This window comes from Phalangium opilio, unplaced genomic scaffold (genome assembly GCF_054372755.1).
Source record: "Phalangium opilio isolate 3A_F unplaced genomic scaffold, DU_Popi_V2 ptg000523l_1, whole genome shotgun sequence".
NCBI classification, from domain to species: domain Eukaryota; kingdom Metazoa; phylum Arthropoda; class Arachnida; order Opiliones; family Phalangiidae; genus Phalangium; species Phalangium opilio.
Genome location: NW_028324241.1, coordinates 1,595,468 through 1,616,438, shown reverse-complemented (window position 1 = coordinate 1,616,438; position 20,971 = coordinate 1,595,468). Strand labels below are relative to the sequence as shown.

The window sequence follows — 20,971 nt, the reverse complement described above, 5'->3', positions numbered from 1 at the left end:
ATCATTTCCACGAATTTTGTCATATAATCGACAAAGACTATTAAATACTTATAATGGTGTCTACTTTGAGGGAAAGGTCCCATTATATCGACACTAATTTGGTCCCAAGGACTCGTTATCTCAGAGGGTTGCATTAGCCCTGGCTTTTCCTATTCCTAGCCTTAATTTGTTGGCATAAGGTACATCCTCTACAATAGTCCTGGACATCACTAACTATAGTTGGCCACCAATATCTGAATGTTACTTTACTTAGGGTCTTATCTTTGCCCCTGTGAGCTGATAAAGGTTGGTCATGTAATAGGCGCATGGCGTCTAGCCTTAAGCGGGGTGGTAAATAAATTTTTTCAGGATAATTCCTGTAAGGTCTTCAATACAGAAGATTGTTTTTTAGTTCGAACAGTTTATGCGTAACTGGGTTAGTCTCTTCAAAGGAAGTTGTTATAGGAGAAGCAAAAGGGTCTTCCCTTTGAGACTTTCTCACATCTTCCAATTTAAATACTGAATATAGGGCTCTAGGACCTTGAAGACGTATCTGACCTTCAACAGAATCACTAAGGGAAGTTGATGAACTACTACCGGTAGAATTTGAGCTTGTACTACTACTAGTTAAATCCTGGATACTTGTAGATAAAGAAGGGGAAGAGCTAAAATTTATGCTTACGACGTTTATCGGAGTTCTCGATAAAGCGTCAGCCACCACATTCTCTGCTCCTTTCTTATGTTTAATTGAAAAATCAAAAGTTTGAAGGTACATTGCCCATTTAACTAGACGAGAATTTGGTTCCCTGATATTAAATAACCACTGTAAAGCCTGATGGTCAGTAAGGACAGTGAATTTCCGACCTTCTAAAAAGGGCCTAAATTTCTTAACTGCCCAAAAAATGGCTTAAAGTTCCTTCTCGCTAGTGGAGTACCTAGTTTCTGCATCCTTAAGTCCTGTACTAGCATAAGCTATAGGAACTTCCATATTATCTTGAATTTGGGAAAGAAAGGCACCTAACCCTGCACCACTAGCATCTGTAGTTAACATGCACGGAGAATACCTTCTAGAGGAAGCTAAGGGCGGAGCCTTACAAACTTCTCTCGGTCGATTACAGCACTCTGAACTGTCATTTTACGAGAAGCATCCCATTATCTGGATGGCAGAACATCGAATCTCCGAACTACAAATTGACTTGGCCCATGGGAAAGTTGTGCATTCAGGAATAACGTCAACCTTAACCCAAGTCAGAGAGAGAGAGAGAGAGATTCTGGATTTTAAAGAGTAGACAACAAATGCAGAATAGCATAAATAAGTGTCTTATTTGTAAAAGATTACGAGTAAAACCTGTCATCGAGGACACAGCTCCACTTCCATCCGAGAGAGTAAATCAGGCGAAACCCTTCGAAGTGACGGGTCTCGACTTCGTGCGACCAATTTATACTAAAGTCCAGAACGAAAGAAGAAAATCCTCTCTTGTGGTGTTACACGGGCACTTCACTTGGCGTTAGTTTCGGATATGTCAGCCAAGTCATTTCTAGAATCATTTCGACGATTTATCTCCAGACGAGGCCTAGAAAAGGTTGCTTATAGTGACAACGCTAAATGCTTTCAAAGAGCGGATCGGGAATTGAAATTACTTGGAAGAGAATTTCTGTTGACGAAGTGAAGGATTTCTTTGGTCATCAAGGAGTCGGGTGGAAGTATATCGTAGAGCGAGCCGCCTGGTTGGGCGGGTTTAATGGACGATTAGTCCGCTCTATCAAGTCCTGCCTTAATAGAATACTTGGTCAGGCCTTCGTCGACTTTGAAGAATTTACCACTGTACTGACGGTAGTGGAAGTGGTATTGAATTCCCGCCCAATAACATATGTTAACGACGAATCTAATGAAGAACCTTTAACCCTGGTGCACTTCCTAATTGGATGACGGGTGTTGTCATTACCACCAGCCACTCTAGAAAACATCAATTTTTCCGATACGAGAGATGAACTAAGTCGTAGATGGAAGTTTCAAGAAAAACTAATTACAAACTTCTGGACAAGATGGCGAAAAGAATATATTCTCGAACTGAGATCTGCTCATGAGATATCCAGAGTAACTTCATCACAGTACATTCAGCCAGGTGAGCTGGCGTTACTCCGAGAAGACAATGTGCCTCGTCATATATGGAGGTTGGTTCGAGTCGAGGAAGTCTTCAGAGGTCGAGATGGAAAAAAGATCATGCTCCATTCGCCTGCCATCTAAAGTCATACTTAAAAGACCAGTCAACTTGATCTGTCCGCTCGAAATTTAGAAGATGGACTCAAGGTTTTGCCATCGGCGGGGAGTGTAAAAAATGGATGTTCAAAATTTATAATCTGTAGGGAAAAATTGGTCAAGCTGTAAAAACATTATTTTGATAACCGAATTGTAGTCTAATGACTGAAAAGATAAGAACAGCAGTATTAATTTGGGTTTTCTAATTGACGCGTTGTAATTTTAGCTCTTCTAAATTTAAATGAAATAAACTATCGTTGTTGATTTTAAATCCTTTTTGTGGTTTTCTTGAAATATTACAGCATCTACATCCATATTTATAACTGATAAGTGGCCTTTACACGCTCAATGTTTTGCACAAATAAAGTGGGGGACATTTATAAAATTCATCATCTAATAAATTATTTGCAAGACTTTTCACTAATTGTGCAAATAAAACCTATCATGATATTGCAAGCTCAATATATAGAACAAAAATTCAAAATTTTATTGGACAAATATATTGATCATATTGCACACGATTTGTTCAATTATATTGAATATATTTTATCACAATAAAAAAAGTTGATGTTGAGTCCATGGACCGTGTACAATTTTATTGACCAAACACAACAAATAAATCGTTAAATACACAGACTTAAGTTTTATTCGAACGCGAAATATTGTTCCTATTTTGAATAACATTTTGAGCAATAAAACTCACTCATTATATATGGTCGGTTTTTTTAGGCAAATATTGTTCAAAATTTACCGCAAATGATTTTCCATTTCCTAAAACTCATTGCAACACTATGTTTTAACTTTGCACCAATATTAGTCTGGATAACGTTCTAATTATAATTAGAAACTTAAATAACGCGCCCCACGTTTTTTGCACAAACTATGGAGCGTGTAGGGTGCCCTTTACACTTTAGCATCTAATCCATAATTATAATTGGTAAATTATGTATATAACAACCAACAGATACAATAATTGAATTTTTGAAGTTCAAAACACAACCCCCTCGAATTTGAATATTTTCCAAACTGGAAAACGATAATGTAGCCCTCAAAGGCTTAACACGTTTCAATCTGTGATGAAGCAGCAGACGTATTTTACCACAAGCTTATTGACTAAACGTTGCTATTGCCTCCCGCCCAAAAATTGGCGCGGGATTATTTCTTCTCGCGGAAGAAGTAAAAAAAATGGTGATTTATTCATTCCAGGAGGGGGTTTAAAAGAAATTTACTGCTTCCCTATTCCCCTTTAACACCGAGCGAAGGAAATAGACTCTTTTCTATTTACTGTTGATAAAACGATTATTATAAAACTTCATGTACTTTATATACTACTTTTACATTTTTTGGCGGTTTACGATCCACTGAACCATTTGGGCAATACCATTCTTTGCTTTGGAGGTGTAGCTATTTTCAAGCAATTCGGGTTAAAATATTAAATTTTGCAGTTTTCTTCATCTTGGACCTATCATCTTGGCCCCTACAATAACACCATTTTTCGTTGTTGCTTCTAGTAGTACTATCACAGTTTTGATTAAAGCTAATTTTGCTTGGGCTTAGGATATTTGGCATTATTGCACTTAAAGGAGATCGAAAGTATTGACTAAATGGTATCACTGAATTGGTTTTGGAACAACTTTCAATATTCAGGCAAGTAGGCGTAGCTGCGTTGAGAGAACTGAGAATAATATTCAGGCTAGTTGGCGTAGCTATTTGGCATCGGGTTTTGACAGGAATTAGTTTCGTTGATACGGTTTTTTCCTTTTATTTTCTATTAGGGAGAAGAGTTTTCAAAGACGCTCGGGCAATATTGCACTGTTAAAAAAGGTTTCTAGTGTTTTATCTTGGTAATATTTATGTCCCAAAAATCTTTATTGGGTAAAATCCTTTGAGCGTGGCAATGCACTTCAGTCCACACAACAAAATCTGCATAGACGGCAATGGAAATAAATATTTGTGCTTGCACTTGATAGTAAGAGGAGTTTTTTTTCAATTCATAGCCAGAATCTGTTACCATCAATCACGAGTTCGGGAACTTTGCTTTGAAAGATTGATTTTTCATGCTGAATGTACATTTTATTTCTAGTACTCCGTTAACGCAACAATCACACGAAATAATAACATCAGGAGATGCCCCCTATAAACGGATACTCCTTGGTTAAAATCAAACCTGACTCTCGCACAATTAAATTTACATGTTTGACTTTTAACCTTTGTAAATAGTTTTTTAACGTGTCCTTCATTTGATAAACCCCACCGGGTCGCTTCTGTTGTAAAACCACGGGTGTCTGGATAACAAATAGCTCATATTAAGGATAAGGATGGTTGCGATGGATTGGTATGTCATGCTCTTTTAAAATTGGATGCTGTAATCCTTCCGGCTTGTACCCGCTGCCGAAGTCAGCTTTTAGATTGCAGTTTAGATTCTCTTTCAACTCGTAAAATTTAGTTGTCATTCAAATTAATTTTTACCTTCTTAAAAGCAGTCAAAAGTTCACTGAAGGTGAGAGCTGCAGTTTCCTCAGAGTAAAGAGCGGGAAGAAAAAATGGATACTTGTCGTCATCTAGACACTTGGGCTTAAAATGTTCATAATATCCGGTAAGTGTACGAAATATTGCCGCATTGGGGTCCATTTCAAAAAGTCTACTGTTTCTACCATTAAATTCTTCTAATTCCATTTGTAGGATTTGTTTTTTGCTTTTTAATCTTTGTTTTTGGTCGTACTAGAACATTTAAATTTGATGCACCATCACCACAATCCAAAACCTTATCTAATAATTTTTGCTTTGCTTTGCTTTCGCAGAAATCATATTTAATACCAAACCTGGAGCATACGAAACGTCCTTCATGTTTGGAACCTTCAAATAAGCCTTCTTACCAGTTACAGTAACAACTTTTCTGTACCGGACATCGTATTCTATGTAGTATAGGAGAGCGGCAACAAAAGTACAGCATTCATCGAGCCCAGCCATGCACGTGATAGAATAGTTCCATCCTTATTAGAAATACTCCATGATCTTAATGGTGTGTCTCTTAATCTTTGAGAATGTAAAACCTTTAACAGAAATTATATATATGAAGTTGTGGCGATAAACTGCAGTGGCCACGGTTAGCCTTAGTCCAAAGCAGCTAATGTAAGCAGGCGATCTGCCGATCTTTAAATAAAACCGCACTATTTCTTCACGCGCAATATCACAAATTATCTTAGGTACGTAGTGAATAGGCAAGGGGGATGGAACAGATTTCGCGAGTATGCATTCACCCCTCCAAATACATGTCACAGACGAAGGAGAGAGTCCGACACTTTCCCCTATTTATTTTTGGTTATATTTATTGAAAAATATGAAGTTAAAGTTTCAAGGCGGTGAAATGGCAAATTGGCATCGTCTACTGTAGAGTAATGAGCATTTAGCGTCGTCTGCTGTAGAGTAATGAGCATTTAGCGTCGTCTGCTGTAGAGTAATCTTTTAAGGTAATTAATTTTTAATTAAATTAACATACTTAGACTTAATTATTTTTGATGAAACCTGAAAAAGGCACACCTTGAATAGTTACTTGTTAAATTGAAAGTATTCCGAGGACCACTGACTCCCCCTCCAATTTGGTTTTTAAACTGGTCCAGGCAATTTTTAAACTGGTATTTACCCTGTGCTATCGCCATATTGCCCACGCTGGGTGGCATCGTGGCCAGTTATTTTAATTAAAATACCTAGGCCACTGGTCCAGTTTTAAAATAATCCTTATTTCACACACTGATCCATCTATTCTTCAAGCTTTTACAATCACCCATTGCATTATACTCACCATGGATTAATTAAAGGCTCGTTCACATTACCCAACTTTTGTCAGCCGACAATGACCAGACTAGTACAGGCAGACTAGTCAGATGGACTAGTCAGGTCAGTTGCGACATTCACACTACCCGACTCGAGTTGCTTCTTGAACTCTGCTCTTTTGAGATGTTTAGTTCTACAATGTGCCACGAGATGGCATCTACATCAATGAAAAGTCATGCCGTTTTCAATTGGGTGATAGTTTGTTTTTCAGCATGAAGTATTATGGTAGGAAAGTTGGCTTTAATGCTCTTTCATGGCGCTTTAACTATTCACTCCAGTAACGGTACTCCTTGCTTTAAGGCAATGGAAAACGTTTGAATCGTCTGCTGTTCAGTCGTACATTCTTAATTGCGATGGATAACATGGATTATCATGGTGAAGAAGATAACAATAGAAAACGAATCGTTGCCTTAATGGGCATTGCTGCTATTGTGTCTCGACAGAAAGATAAGAAACTAAAAAAGAAAAGGACCGTGTAGGTGAAAAACTGGATAAAGAAAAGGGGAGAAAAAGGGGCATACAATGCATTTTTATAGAGTAATTTCGGTGAGGGGCAAGAATTTTTGTCGTCTGCTTATACCCGAAATCCAAAAACACTTTATGTAAGCTAATGGACTTGTTACTGTACTCCATTATTTCGTTCTTGGTTTTCCCTCCTCGTAATTTTTATCAGCCGCCATTTTGAAGGCAAATTTTCGAAAAATATTAAGTATTTATAGTTAAATGCGTGGTTAGAAGGATGGCTACTGACGGCTACTCAGCTTATTTTAATGAACTTGAGCTACACGTAAAGAATAGATATAAAGATAAAATTTCATTCATCAGCAATATTGACCCATATGTACTTAAATCGAAAGACTTTAAAGCTGTAAAACCAGAAGGTGATGTAAATTCTCTTTCGCTTCTTCCAAAGATAAGCTATGGGGATATATATAATTATCTAATTGATGGAATATCCCCATTGACGAAAGAAAGAAATTACTCTATTGGAGCTAAGGCATGATGTTGATGACTATCGTTGTTATCTACGAATGTCAGAAAATACCTTTGGAATTATACTTGAAGCTGTTAAAGTCCACATTGAAAAACAGGATACTTTGTTTAGGGCCCCTATTCCTGCCGATGAGCGGTTGGCGGTCACCCTTCGGTTTTTAGCAACAGGTTTGTGAATTATAAGTAGATGCAACATGATTTGAATTGGAACGTTAAACACTTTTGTTTTGTAGGAGAAAGCATGCATTCGTTAAGGTATCAGTTCCGTATGGGCGTTAGCACTATTCATAACATCATCTAGGCAACGTGTGAAGCAATATTCAAACAGCTTGCGCCAATGTGATTACTAGTCACCTTTTTAACTCAGTCACCACTATATGCAATCTTTGATACAGGCAAATAGCGTATCCCCAATCTGAAGAAAATTGGCTAAAAATCGCAAAAGGTTTCAAGAAAGCATGGCAAAATGATAAATGTATAGGAGCTATTGACGGAAAGCATGTGAATATCGCAGCTCCATCGAATTCAGGCTCATACTTCTTCAACTATAAAGGCACATTCAGCATCGTCCTGTTGGCTCCAGTTGATGCGAATTGTAAAGTATGATAAACAACAATACACTTGCATATAAACCGTATATTGTAATAGTTTAATTGTAGGCAATTTTTGTTGATGTCGGCGCAAATGGGAGATGTCACGACAGCTCGACATACGCGAATTCTAAACTCTGTGAAGCTCTAGAAAGTGATTTACACAAGCTGCCAAAGCCCCAACCTCTACCTGGGCGGCAAAAAGCTGTACCTTATGTTATTGTGGCCGATGAAGCCTTTACGTTGAAACCAAACGTAATGAGACCCTTTTCAAAAAGTGAACTCACATTTCATAAAAGAGTCTTTAACTATAGGTAATAAATAAATAGATAATAGACAATGGACTAGAAGTGGTTACATGTAATGTTGATATAATTATATAATTCATATTATTTATATTCTAGGTTATCAAGAGCGCATAGAGTGTCTGAAAATTTCTTTGGAATTCTTGGGAATAGGTTTCGAATATTACTTACATCTATTCAAGCTCTACCAACAAATGTGGAAACTCTTGTGCTAGCCACATGCACTCTGCACAATATTCTTCGTCAACAATCCATGGACAATAATGACAATCAGATTGAATCAGACTCAAGTGATGACGAAAATGAAAGTCAGAACGAAAAGCATGAACGGCCAACTTTACACCCCCTCAGCCATCAAGGATGTAGTGCATCAGCCGAGGCCAAGAGAGTACAAGAGGAATTCATGCAATCATAAGTGAATCATATTACAGCTCCCTATAAGTACTGGACGTAGGTTATGCTTTTGTAAACAGCGTTTTCTTCCAAGACATCCAAGCCCGCCATCTATAGCTCAGTATAGTTTTGCCATTAACCCGGATCTTGAGTAAATATGTATTTTAAACACTTAGCTTAATATGACAAAATTCTAGGAGAGCGATAGCTCTCTTAGATAAGACTTCATACTGACTTTAATGTATAAGGAGGGTTTTTTGTTTGGATGTAACTTTTTTTATATTGTCTCAACTGTTTTGAAAATATTCCACAGAACTACAATTCGGGCCCTCAATCTGTGTTTAAAATTTCAAAAAGATCCACCCATTAGTTAATTTTATAAAAAATAAAGTTGCTAAGGGTGGTTTTCATTTCAATAAAATTAATCAGTGTTTTTTGTGAAAACGTTCAAATTTTCCCATAGAAATAACATGGCAGTTTTTCTCAAATTTAGCCATTTTGTCGCCACCCTTTTGAAATGAAATATTCGTTTGTTACGTTTGGGCACGGTTTTATATCAAAATTTAAACCATTTTCTAGGAACAAATTTAAGGTTTTTGCGAAGAATTAAGTTAAAGTGCTAAATTTCATGTTTTTTAATCATGCTTTGACTTACGTTGTTGCACCCTATATGTCATACTGTTGGACTTACGGCGTTTTACCGTGGATAAAGCCGAGGAGAGAGCTACTCTTGCACTTACGCTGTTTTACCGCGGACGTTTATCTGATTTTACTCTCGTTGCAAAAACTGAATGATATTGATATATAGGGGCCTAAAACAATTTAAAGGAAGGATTTAGAATTAACAAATAACTTTTGTGATAATTAATTCAGCTGAAAATTTCGAAACTGATGCCGATGAGGTGTTTAGGGATAAATCTAAATTTATTATATTTGTCTATTTAGATGACCTTATTGTTACTTCCCGTACTTGGAAAGAGAACCTTAACGCATTAAAATATGTTTTTCGACAATAAACTAAGGCTGGTCTTACTAAAATTGAAGATCCAACAATTGATGCGTTAAGAACTCAACTGGGAGAAGGCCTAGAACATCACCCCCTCTTTGAAGTTCTAGATGGTTTTGTATATCGCAAGCGTTACGGTACAAAACCTCGAAAAATATATTTGCCTAGTAGTTTACGACCCCAAGTCCTACATCTATATCACACAAATTTAACTGCTGGTCTTCGGGGAAGAGATAATACTGATTCCCTAATAAAATTCCATTTTTATTGGCCTTCCTTACGTAAGGATGTGTCCTTATTTGTAGCAACCTGTTTACCTTGTCAACATTATAAACATTATAAAGGGAGACATAGAAAAAGTACAGGATTAATGCATTCTACGGTAGTTGAAAGTCCTTGGGACTTTATTGATGACCTTTGACCTATAACTATACTGCCATCATATATGGCGCGACAATATTATGTTTCCTACTAGTTGACATCATCACCGTCATGTGATGTTTGTCTTCGGTATCGTTTTTCCCCTCCTAAAGAAAGGAGTGTAGTCGTAGGTCAGAAGTTAGACCCCATTATTATTTTGCAACAATTAAATCCTTTATTAAATCTCATTAATATGTCAAGAAACGAGTTTAGTCATTTCGCTGAAATCCCTAATCTTAATTAGCCTAACATTGTGGTAGCAGAGAGTGGTTACTGGTTAGTGCTAGAGTCAGACAGGCTAAGGCTTAGGGACAAGGATCAAAGACTTGTTGGATCAAAACAAACACGCCAACAATGGCGGACATAGGCAACGCATTTTTGGCGGTACAAATAGCGAAGTTGGACTCGAAAAATTACCGCAACTGGAAATTTGAAATAGAAATGATATTGAGAGAAAGACATCTATGGGATATAAGAACTGGAGTTGAAGTTGAACCGACAATAGAAGCCTCTGACGCAGTACAGCAGAGATTCAAAAGTAAGGCCTCAAAAACATTTTCAATCCTAGCTATGACGTTAGGCCAAGACTACAGAAGTCTACTAGATGGTATAAACAAGCCCAAAGCAGTATGGGACAAGATATAGGACATGTTTGAACCAAACTCTCGAGCCAGAATTGGAGTGCTGAGGAAGGAATTCTATTCAATAGAATATAAGTCTGAAGAGCCCATGTTAGCGATTGTTGATCGTTTACTCGTACGTAGACAGTTGATGGAAGCGGGAGAAAACATTCCAGATAAAGATTTGTGTTATATATTAATTGGATCCCCTCCTACTTCGTACGATTCGTTGGTACTAAACCTATATCAACTTGATGATGACGACTTCGTCTCACCATATTTAATGGACAAGTTAGAGGCAGAATATGGGCGCCAAATGCGGAAGGAAAAAGCACACGAATCAGTCAACGCTTTTACAACACAAGTAAAGACAACATCCCGTAAAGTTGATAAGAAGGCACCACATAGCAACAATTCTGATCACCAAGGAAACCCAAGGAACGAAAACTCAAAGAAACCGGCATTTCGGGGCAATTGTTATAATTGCGGCTGCGTAGCTCATAGAAGCACAGAATGTCGTTCAGAAAGAAAAGGAAAGGGCCATCGACCGACATTAATGGGCCCTAGAGAGGATGAAGAAGCAGGAGCGTTCTACGCAGCTGTCAATTATACCAGCAAAGCTACAAATAGTTGGCTATTTGACTCCGCTTCTACACATCACTTATGTAATGAACGATCTTGGTTTTCAAAGTTTACACCTCAGCGACAAAAAGTCTCACTTGGCGAGGGACAATCTATGGCTGAAAGAGTCGGAGATATCTGGATTAAAGTAAAGATTCGAGAGAAAATGAATACATTTCATCTGAAAAATGTTCTCTACACGCCACATAAGGGGAAGAATTTAATCCCATCTCGATTGATAGATGAAGCTGGATATAAAATAGAAATATTCAAGATGAAATGTACTGTCTATTTTCCACATGGCACCATGGCACTGGAAGCTACTCTTACGTAGTGTTTGTACACGATTGAAACGGAAATCATCCAGAAAGATGCCAAGAAGATACCAAAGAACGATTTAGAGGCAAATTACGTGAGTCAATCACCTAATGACGTTATAACGATAAGGCACCAGAGATTGGGACACGAAAATGAAGCAGACCTAAAATTCATGATAAATCATGACATGCTTCTTGGACTGAAGAAAAACAATGGACACCTAGAAACATGTTTCTCGTGCAAGACCGGTAAAAGTACCTTACAGTCTTTTACACGCCTACAAACAGTGAGAAGTCAAGAGATATTACAACTAATTCACTCTGACGTCTGGGGTCCGGCTCCCATAACCTCGTTAGGGGGAGCAAACTATTATGTATCCTTCATAGACGATTATAGCAGACATACCACCGTGTACACGATAAAGACAAAAGACGAGGTTCTTCGTTGTTTTGAAGAATATAAGACGGCAGTAGAAAACGAAACTGGCAATCGAATCAAGGCCATTCGTACTGACAATGGAATGGAATTTTGTTCCAAGCGATTCGAGAAAGTTTGTCACGAATCTGGAATCCAATACGAACGAACAAACGTGTACTCACCACAAATGAATGGGGTTTCTGAGAGGATTAATCGAGCTGTTGTATAACTCTAATGATTGAGGCAAAACTACCTCTCTTCTTATGGTCTGAGCTTGTACGAACGGCTGTCTATCTCAAAAATAGGCTAAAGCATAGTCAACTTGACAACGAAGTTCCCATGGAACGCCGGAGAAGTACGAAACCGAGTGGAAGACATTTAAAGCGAATAGGATGCCTAGCGTTTACTCACATTCATAAACGCCATAGAAAGCACAAGTTTCATCAACGCTCGAAGCCTGGCATTTTATTGGGCTACGCGATACAAACGAAAGGACATCGTGTTTGGTTTCCCGATGAAAATATTTTCAAGGAGACAAAACATGTAACATTCGAAGAAGATCGAATTGGATCAGAAGCTTTAAAGAGTGACATAAAACCAGAGGAAAAGGTTCAGTTACTTTGGCCAGTGGAAGAAGATCTCCAAGATGAAGTAAACCCAAATGAAGATAACCTTGACAAAGAACAAGAGGATGAAGAAATGGAATCACATGAACAAGAAGAACATAATAGGGAAACCATGGAAGCTCAAGAAATTAATCCTTAAATGGAACCTACTGATTTTCCTAATCCATTACCGCATGGATTAACAAAAAAGAATGTCGTCCGACAGACAGGAGCGTCAGCAGGAAAGGTTGACACTTACAACATAACAAGGGAAGGCAAAAGACTAAGATCGAGACCTGAAATTAAAAGATATTGCGAATCGAAGAACGTTCCCTTTGATCCTTCTCTATACTCATTTCGCAGAAATGCTAAGGAACCAAGGAAACCTGACGATGAAGATGAGGAAGAAACATTTTTGAGACACTCTTCACCGATATACAAACTCCAACATCATATGAACAGGCAATGGCGTCCCCTGAGAAAGCGACCTGGATTAAGGCTTTGGCTGAAGAGGTTCATACATTAGATGAACGCATGGTTATGGAAACGGTTCCAAAACCAAAGAATACCTAACTCATTGGTTGTAGATGGGTGTATGCCATCAAAGGGAAGGATGATCAAACACCGCGCTATAAAGCAGGTTTAGTAGCACAAGGCCAGGTCATGGGCGTTGATTACGAAGAATCATTCTCGCCAGTCGTAAATTTCACACGGATCCGTTTCTTCATGCATTATTCGTGGTCAATATGGGTTGGTTACACTGCCATCTTGACGTCAAAAATGCGTATTTATACGGTCAGTTAAATGAAGCAGTCTGTGAAGCAGATCCCTGGATTTGAGACGGATAACGCTACAACCCACTGTTTGAAAGTATCTAAGGCATTATATGGCCTGCCGCAATGTTGTTGCCAATGGTATCTCGAATTGGATCGCATGTTTACAGACCGTGGATTTTCCAAATTAAATGGAACCAACTGTTTTTACATCCTACAAACAAAGGCTATTGCCCTGGTTTATGTTGACGATCTAATTGTCATAGTGAACTCTGAGGAAGCTAAGCAAGATGTAATCAGGACATTGTCTAAAGTCTACGAAATCAAAGTCTTGGGACCAATAAGCAATTTGCTTGGAGTTGAATTTGTTTCCCCGGAGGAGGTATCAAATTACACCATTCATATTATATTGATTCCATTGCAAAGTGTTTCAATATCATATGTGATGAACCCGTAAGCCTCTCATTGAGTCCCAGCGTCGTTTTGAGCAGAACCGATTGCCCTACAATGAAGGAGGACATAGAACAGATGAAAGACATGCCTTACCAAGCGTTAGTTGGATCCATTTTATACCCAGCGAATTGAACGCGACCTGATGTCCTGTACACAATCATCGCTCTCTCACAATTCAACTCTAATCGAGGACTCAATCACTGGAAACAGTTATGTCAACTGACGCGATACATTATTTCGACTACCAATTATGGACTGCATTACTTAGTGGAAAAAGATGCCTGCTTGAGACTATATTCTGATAGTGATTATGCATCGAATCGTGACACAAGAAAATCTACTTGTGGTTACGTCAGTTATGTGGGTTCCTCTCCTATTTCCTGGAGATCGTTTCGCCAAAAAACAATTAGGCTCTCTACCATGAAAGAAAAGTATCCTATTGATATAACACATAATGTTTACAAGAAATATGACATAAATTTGACCACACCCCTTATGGGTTTAGAATAACAAAGGAAAAGACAAGAGCTTCACTGTTATGAATTGTATTGACATATTTGGCATTTATCAATATTAAAATTTAATGAGGGGTATTGACATATTTGGCATTTATCAATATTAAAATTTAATGAGGGTTTTTAATGTTCTATGGCATTTTGCCGTCTGGGCCACTGTTTTCGAGTTAAGATTGTAGTATTTTACGAACGACCCCTTAAATTTCATTAAGAAACTGTGTTAATTTCATTAAGGAATCATCCCTATAACACTCATCACATAACTCGAAAACAGTGGCCCTGACGACAAAATATCATGACCCTTAACTAATGTTCAAGCTGTAAATTTCTTACAGTGTCAGTATTATAGAGATTTTGTATTTAAATTATGTACGAAATTACATTAAACACTGTGTAAGGTTTAACAATAGTGTGTTAGTTTTTCAAGTTACAATAGAACACATTGATATTATATGTCAATGTGATCATTTATGTTCTTTGGCTTCAACATGAAAGCAAATAGAACTAACAGGTTGTGCTTGTTTTTGAATAATTGCTTGAATATGGTAAATTGGATAGCATTTACGAAGTTAGAACTACGTAATCTACGATCACCATGAATCAAAAATGTACCGTCCCCATTTTGTCAGTTTATAGAACAGTTGCATGCAATTTCACCCTTCAATTTCCATAATACATTTGGATCAAGTTGAATATAAACAATCGCGTAAGTCACTCCTATTCCAATAATCGACAAAAACAATTTTCTAGTAATCAAGAACAACCCGGCAATTTTCACGCCAAAATCGTCCCCTTGCAATTGGGACTTCATTAACATGTAATCGCGCATTCTTCCCCTAGCCAAAAATCCTTCGATAATGCCAACAATTTTACTGATACTTTATCATGGCTTCCGGTATTTTAGCAGCGCAAATTGTAACAAAACACGTGATCACTGTATCATGCAACATATTAGGAAACCAAGTCAATGTTAAAGTCAGGGTGGGACTCTTTAAAATGTAAAAAATTAGGCTGCTGAACGTGGAATACAACGACACGCAGAACCATAGCGTCAGAAGTTTCTCCATCGCTTCATTTACCAGACGAATGTGGTTAACCACAAATAGAAAATGATCGTTGAATACTTCCAATTGCCGAGGGTTGGAAGTATCTTCGAGAATCACCGATAAATGTTGCGCCAGTTCGGCTTAGTATAAAAAGGCCAACAATGGTGTTATCATCTAAAATACTCTAACAGCGAGAATTGTCAGGGTATCCGATGTGTAGTAGAACACGGCGCAAGTAGTTTCCATCAATGGCGTAATGTTTTGTTTTAAATCAAATTGGAGAGTTAGAACATTAGTGAAGTTTGCATTAGAACTGCGGCCTTCAGTTATAGCGGACTCCGTTGCGAAAAAAGTGCCAAAACTGCGACGTTGAAAACCACTACCACGATGGCGTATCGCTTGATGACTCTATTTACGCGGGTGACCACATGAGGTGAAACATACTTGAGGCGTAGAAGACCGTCTTGAAAAATTTCCTTATTTCTTGGCGTTTGTACACCAAAGTGTATATCAAAATCAAGGATACTATTGAACCGAAAAATTTACCATTAAGAAATTGATAACGTTTATTATGGTAATATGCATAGACTAACAAGTACTTCAAAATGAACACCGATGTCCAAAAATAAATAACGGTGTTTTGGAACCAATAATGGGTAGACGAGAAGTTAAGTCATCTTTCGTAGTTAAGGGCTTAATTTCACTGGTTGAAGATTTGCGAATTGATGCAACCATGGTTACTAAGATATCTTCGAGTGCTTTGAACTTTCTTTCCAAAGGGTTTAACTGTAAATGGCCAACAACTCGCGCCTTTTCATTAAAACAAGAAATATCCTCGAGTAAAGATGAGATGAAGAGTGATAGAAAACATTTACATATAACAACAGTTAAAGGAAATCGATTACATGAAATATATTTTGAAATAAAAATAGCCACATCCTTTGTGTGCTTACAATAACACATAATACATTAAAAGCTGATCTGTTTTTGACTTGACATGTTTGAAATTCTCATCAATACTTCAAAATAACGAACTTATTTCTAATTAAAAGGCCACCTCCGGGCAAGAATGTTTCTTTTTTTAATCGAAAGATCATGTAAAATATTGAATATATCAATTGTAACCATGTTTCTATCCACGATACTAAAGAATTCTTATTCACGGAAAAATTAAAACAAAAGTTTGGGAATTTCCGTTGGGCTAGGCGTCAAAATCGTTCGGTCGAATCCCTTTCTGCAGGTCGTGTTTATGACCGAGTGGGAATCAAGTCCCAAAAAAATGTTATCAGCAACAACGTCGAAGCCATTTGCTGCAAGTATTAGCACAAGTTCCTATAATTCATAATGCTAGATGCTTTCTGAAAGCTAGTACGAGAACGACGTGAGAATTGACCACACTCGGTTTTGCAGTCCATCTTCCTATTTAGTCTGTACAGTGCCTCACCAGACTTTAAGAGAATCTTTGACGTTTCACCTACGTCACTTCATGACAAGCTCTCAGAAATCAGTGACAAACCTGTGGAACACATATGGTATTAAATAAAAGTATAAAAGCTCTTCAATGCTCCTTTACCAAAACAAGATTATTTTTGATGAGATTTTTACGTTGGGGTATTCACAGGTATTATCCCATTGGACCGAATCCCATTCGACCGAAACCGCTTTTTGGTTTTTTATGGAGAATTTATTTAAATTTCCAGCCCAATGGCGGGTTTCTGCTGAATGGGAATTTATTTGAAAGAATTAGTTAATTAAATGTCTGTGAGGATTTCGAATCACAGCAGCAGCATGGTAGAATATCAGGCTTTTAATTCAGAGGCTCGGGTTCAAACCCAGAGAAGGAAATTGTAAGTTAAGTTAGGTTAATAATATTTTATAAATCATTTAACTATTCTACGCCTTTTCTAAAATATTTATGTTTAGCTTCATTGACTTCTCAAATAATATGCCTTTTCCAAAACATTACTGTTATGTTTGGTTAGGTTTGGTTTGGTTAAGTTAGGTTAGTAATATTTTATAAATCATTTAACAATGTTACGCCTTTTCCAAAATATTGATGTTTTATACCTTCATTGACTTCTCAAATAATATGCCTTTTTCAAAACTTTACTGTTATGTTATAGGTTTGGGTTCGTTATGTTAGGTTAGTAATATTTTACAAATCATTTTACTATGGTACGCCTTTTCCGAAATGTTCATGTTTAGCTTCATTGACTTCTCAAATAATATGCCTTTTCCAAAACATTACTGTTATGTTAGGTTTGGTTAGGTTAGGTTAGGTTTGGTTTGGTCAGGTTTGGTTAGGTTAGGTTTGGTTTGGTTTGGTTTGGTTTGGTCAGGTTTGGTTAGGTTAGGTTTGGTTTGGTTAGGTTAGGTTAGGTTAGGTTAGGTTTGGTTTGGTCAGGTCAGGTTTGGTTAGGTTAGGTTAGGTTTGGTTAGGTTTGGTTTGGTCAGGTTTGGTTTGGTCAGGTTAGGTTAGGTTAGGTTAGGTTTGGTTAGGTTTGGTTAGGTTTGGTTTGGTTAGGTTAGGTTTGGTTTGGTTTGGTTTGGTTTGGTTTGGTTTAGGTTTGGTTTGGTCAGGTTAGGTTAGGTTAGGTTAGGTTAGGTTTGGTCAGGTTGGGTCAGGTTTGGTTAGGTTAGGTTTAGGTTAGGTTTAGGTTAGGTTTGGTTTGGTTTGATTAGGTTAGGTTTAGGTTAGGTTTAGGTTAGGTTTAGGTTAGGTTAGGTTAGGTTAGGTTAGGTTTGGTTAGGTTTTGGTTTGGTTTGGTCAGGTTTGGTTAGGTTAGGTTTGGTTTGGTTTGCTCAGGTTTGGTTAGGTTAGGTTAGGGTTAGGTTTAGGTTAGGTTATGGTAGGTTACTTCTATTATTCGAACCTTACAGGAGGGATTTCTACAATTATAGTAACTAGTTTTATCCTTTTTCTTATTCAATTGAAACAAGTAGCCATTATTGATGTAAAGAAAGCCGCCTTTATTAGCAATTCTCTCCGTTATCAATCACTCTTAAAGTTAAATTTTGCATTTCAAACATCAATATATATATACAACGAAAACTGTAGGGTAAAAAAAGCCTTAAAAAAAGTGAAAACGTTTGCTTTTTAAATTTTGATATATATTTTCCCCACACCGCACATTTGGGCTGTTTTCGATTGAATGGGAAACGCGTTCGGTCGATTGGGATTCGGTCGAATGGGACACAAGCTATTCACATGCACCCTTTCCAGCGATATGTGTGTTCCATACTACCGGAAATTGATGCGCATTTAGGTAATATTGAGAACGTATACACTACAGGTTTTAAACTCAATTTAGACAGAGGGGAAACCGTGATAGAGAGAGCCAACGTTTTTAAAAACTTATCCCTCAACTTGGAGTTATTAAACGTTGGGGATTTTATATTTCTTCCCAAGCCATTTCCAAAAATTGCAACGGAGCACCACCTTTCGCTGCTCCTTTTGGGTAGAGTGGTCATTTCATAAGCAGACAAATGTCTGGGAGAGTAGCAAACAAACTTGAAAATCGTCTGTTTTCAGACGATAGCTACTATCGTAACTGGCTTAGGACTAATTCGCTAACGTGTTTTAATTTCTAATCCATTTAAAGCTATTTGCATCGAGTTCGTCAAGAATGATTCTGACGGAGTCTTACGAAGTATAAACCTTTGTCTTGTTAACACTGAAGAGGCGGCATAATATTTCAATGTGGCAGCACTGGTTTTTATTTGTAAATGATTGGTATTACCTCACACGATAAATACGCTCTGACTGCTATGATGATCCATCTTTTTATTGGCTAGTAGAGCCTTATCATTTCCAACCCCCGAAATATCTGACTTTTCCCTGATATGTCACACTAATTTTCATAATCTGTGGCTTTTCTCTGACATATCACACTCATTTTCAAAATCTGACTCTTCAACGACATGTCACACTCAAAATCTCTGACTTTTCCTTGATATTTCGAACTTCTTTCTCGAATCTCTAACTTTGTCCTGATATATCTCAAACTCCATTCTCGAATCCTTGACTTTGTCCTGATATTTCTAACTTCTTTCTCGAATCTCTGACTTTTCCCTGATATTTCAAACTCCATTCTCGTATCCTTGACTTTGTCCTGATATTTCAAACCTCTTTCTCGAATCTCTGACTCTTCCCTGATATTTCAAACTCCATTCTTGTATCCTGGACTTTGTCCTGATATTTCAAACTTCTTTCTCGAATCTCTGACTTTGTCCTGATATTTAAAACTCTTTTCCCTAATCCCTGACTTTTCCCTGATATTTCAAACTCTATTCCCTAATCCCTGACTTTTCTCTGACATTTAACACTTTTTTTCAAAATTCCTAACTCTCCAAAATTAACCTTTATTGTGGAAACTATATTCTATTATTTATCATGTGAGGTAGATGTCGCGACGGGGTAATGTTTTTAAAACGGAGGCATACGTTTCTAAATGTGCAAACTACTGACTTAATTCCTCGAAGATTAGAAGAACCGAGAGATTCAAAGAGTGAGAGAGAGTTACGGGTGTTGCTGGGTTAGCTGAACACAAGGGGAAGGGACGAGATGGCAGGGCCGGCGGATGCCGTGGGTATGGTGGGTAGGCCTACCCACCCGAGAAATTCCGGGTGGGTAAAATACCCACCCGGAATCTCACGGGAGTTATACCGAGACTGAGTATGTGTTTAATATTAAAAATACACATTTCATGAAATTTTTCAATTTATGTTTTTTTACAGTTGGGAAGTTAGAATAAAATTTCTTAAATCAGTAAGAGCTAATTTTATACGATCGTTGGTTCTGTGCACTAAACCGACTAAATGTATTTTCTGCGTGGTATTTATGGGGCGCGTCACTACACCGACTTGAAACCTTTTCGATGTAGACAACCCTCTGTATTGGGACATACTAGGGGTTGATACACTGCTGTCTCTGAGCATTCTCATGATTCAAAAGGGTTATAACGCCGGCGTCAAAAAAGTGATACAGAAGGCAAAATTTTAGCGCCTTGCATTTCCCTCTTAATTATATCGAAAGGGTCTATTACTCTTTCTCTATTGACTTTGAGACGAAAATCAAGATTATATTAAATATTAAGTTAATATTATACATTTTCTTCGTTAGTTATTCACATCATTGTGCGTTATATCGTTTTAAAGGAAAAAAAATTAAAATTTTTTGAGACACTTCTCTAATATTGACGTTTGAAGTGCAGCGTATGCCACTTTGTTTCGCCTCAAAGAAATCGATAGTATAAACGGGTTTCGAATTACAGGTTAGAGTTGTAAGCCCCACAAAACTGGTAGGCTTACCGTAGAGTAATAAAGTACTGATTTCAATAAGATCCTTTTTGGTCCCCAGCCCCTCCTTATAGAGACACAGGGTCTCAAGTCGGGTCTAAGGGTTCCTACCCCCTTGACTTTTGGCCAAGGCAGGGCTCCCCCAAAATCTTAAAAAATAGGGAAATAGGGGATTTTTCAGGCTAGAAATAGGGTTAAATAGGCACCGAACTTTTTAAACAAGGGACCAAATTGGAACCAAAATGAGATCTTTATTTAAACTAATATTTTCACAAAATGACAAAGTCAGATATTTGCAAAAATATTTTCTCATTAAACTGACTTAGTTTTTACCTGTCCGTGTGACGTAGTCCAGGAGAGGTTCTGTAACGGCCGTGTCTGTGTGTGTCTGTCTGTCTGTGTGTCTGTCTGTCCGTTGCTACACCCACGTGACCGCGTTCGCAGTTTGCGTATCGGAGCAAACGTGTTCCCAATTTCCGGACCGCATTGACAGTTCACAGAAATTTGGAAAATTGTATTTCTCTC

At 37.7% G+C, this 20,971-nt stretch overlaps 1 protein-coding gene across 1 annotated transcript; it reads left to right on the top strand.

The window, feature by feature from the left end:
- Positions 1-1,028: 1,028 nt before the first annotated feature.
- Positions 1,029-1,557, top strand: LOC149589200 (uncharacterized). The gene is made up of 3 exons (XM_089861907.1): positions 1,029-1,264; positions 1,314-1,486; positions 1,547-1,557. Exons 1-3 carry the CDS (start codon positions 1,029-1,031, stop codon positions 1,555-1,557), a joined length of 420 nt encoding a protein of 139 aa, XP_089718033.1.
- Positions 1,558-20,971: the final 19,414 nt, after the last annotated feature.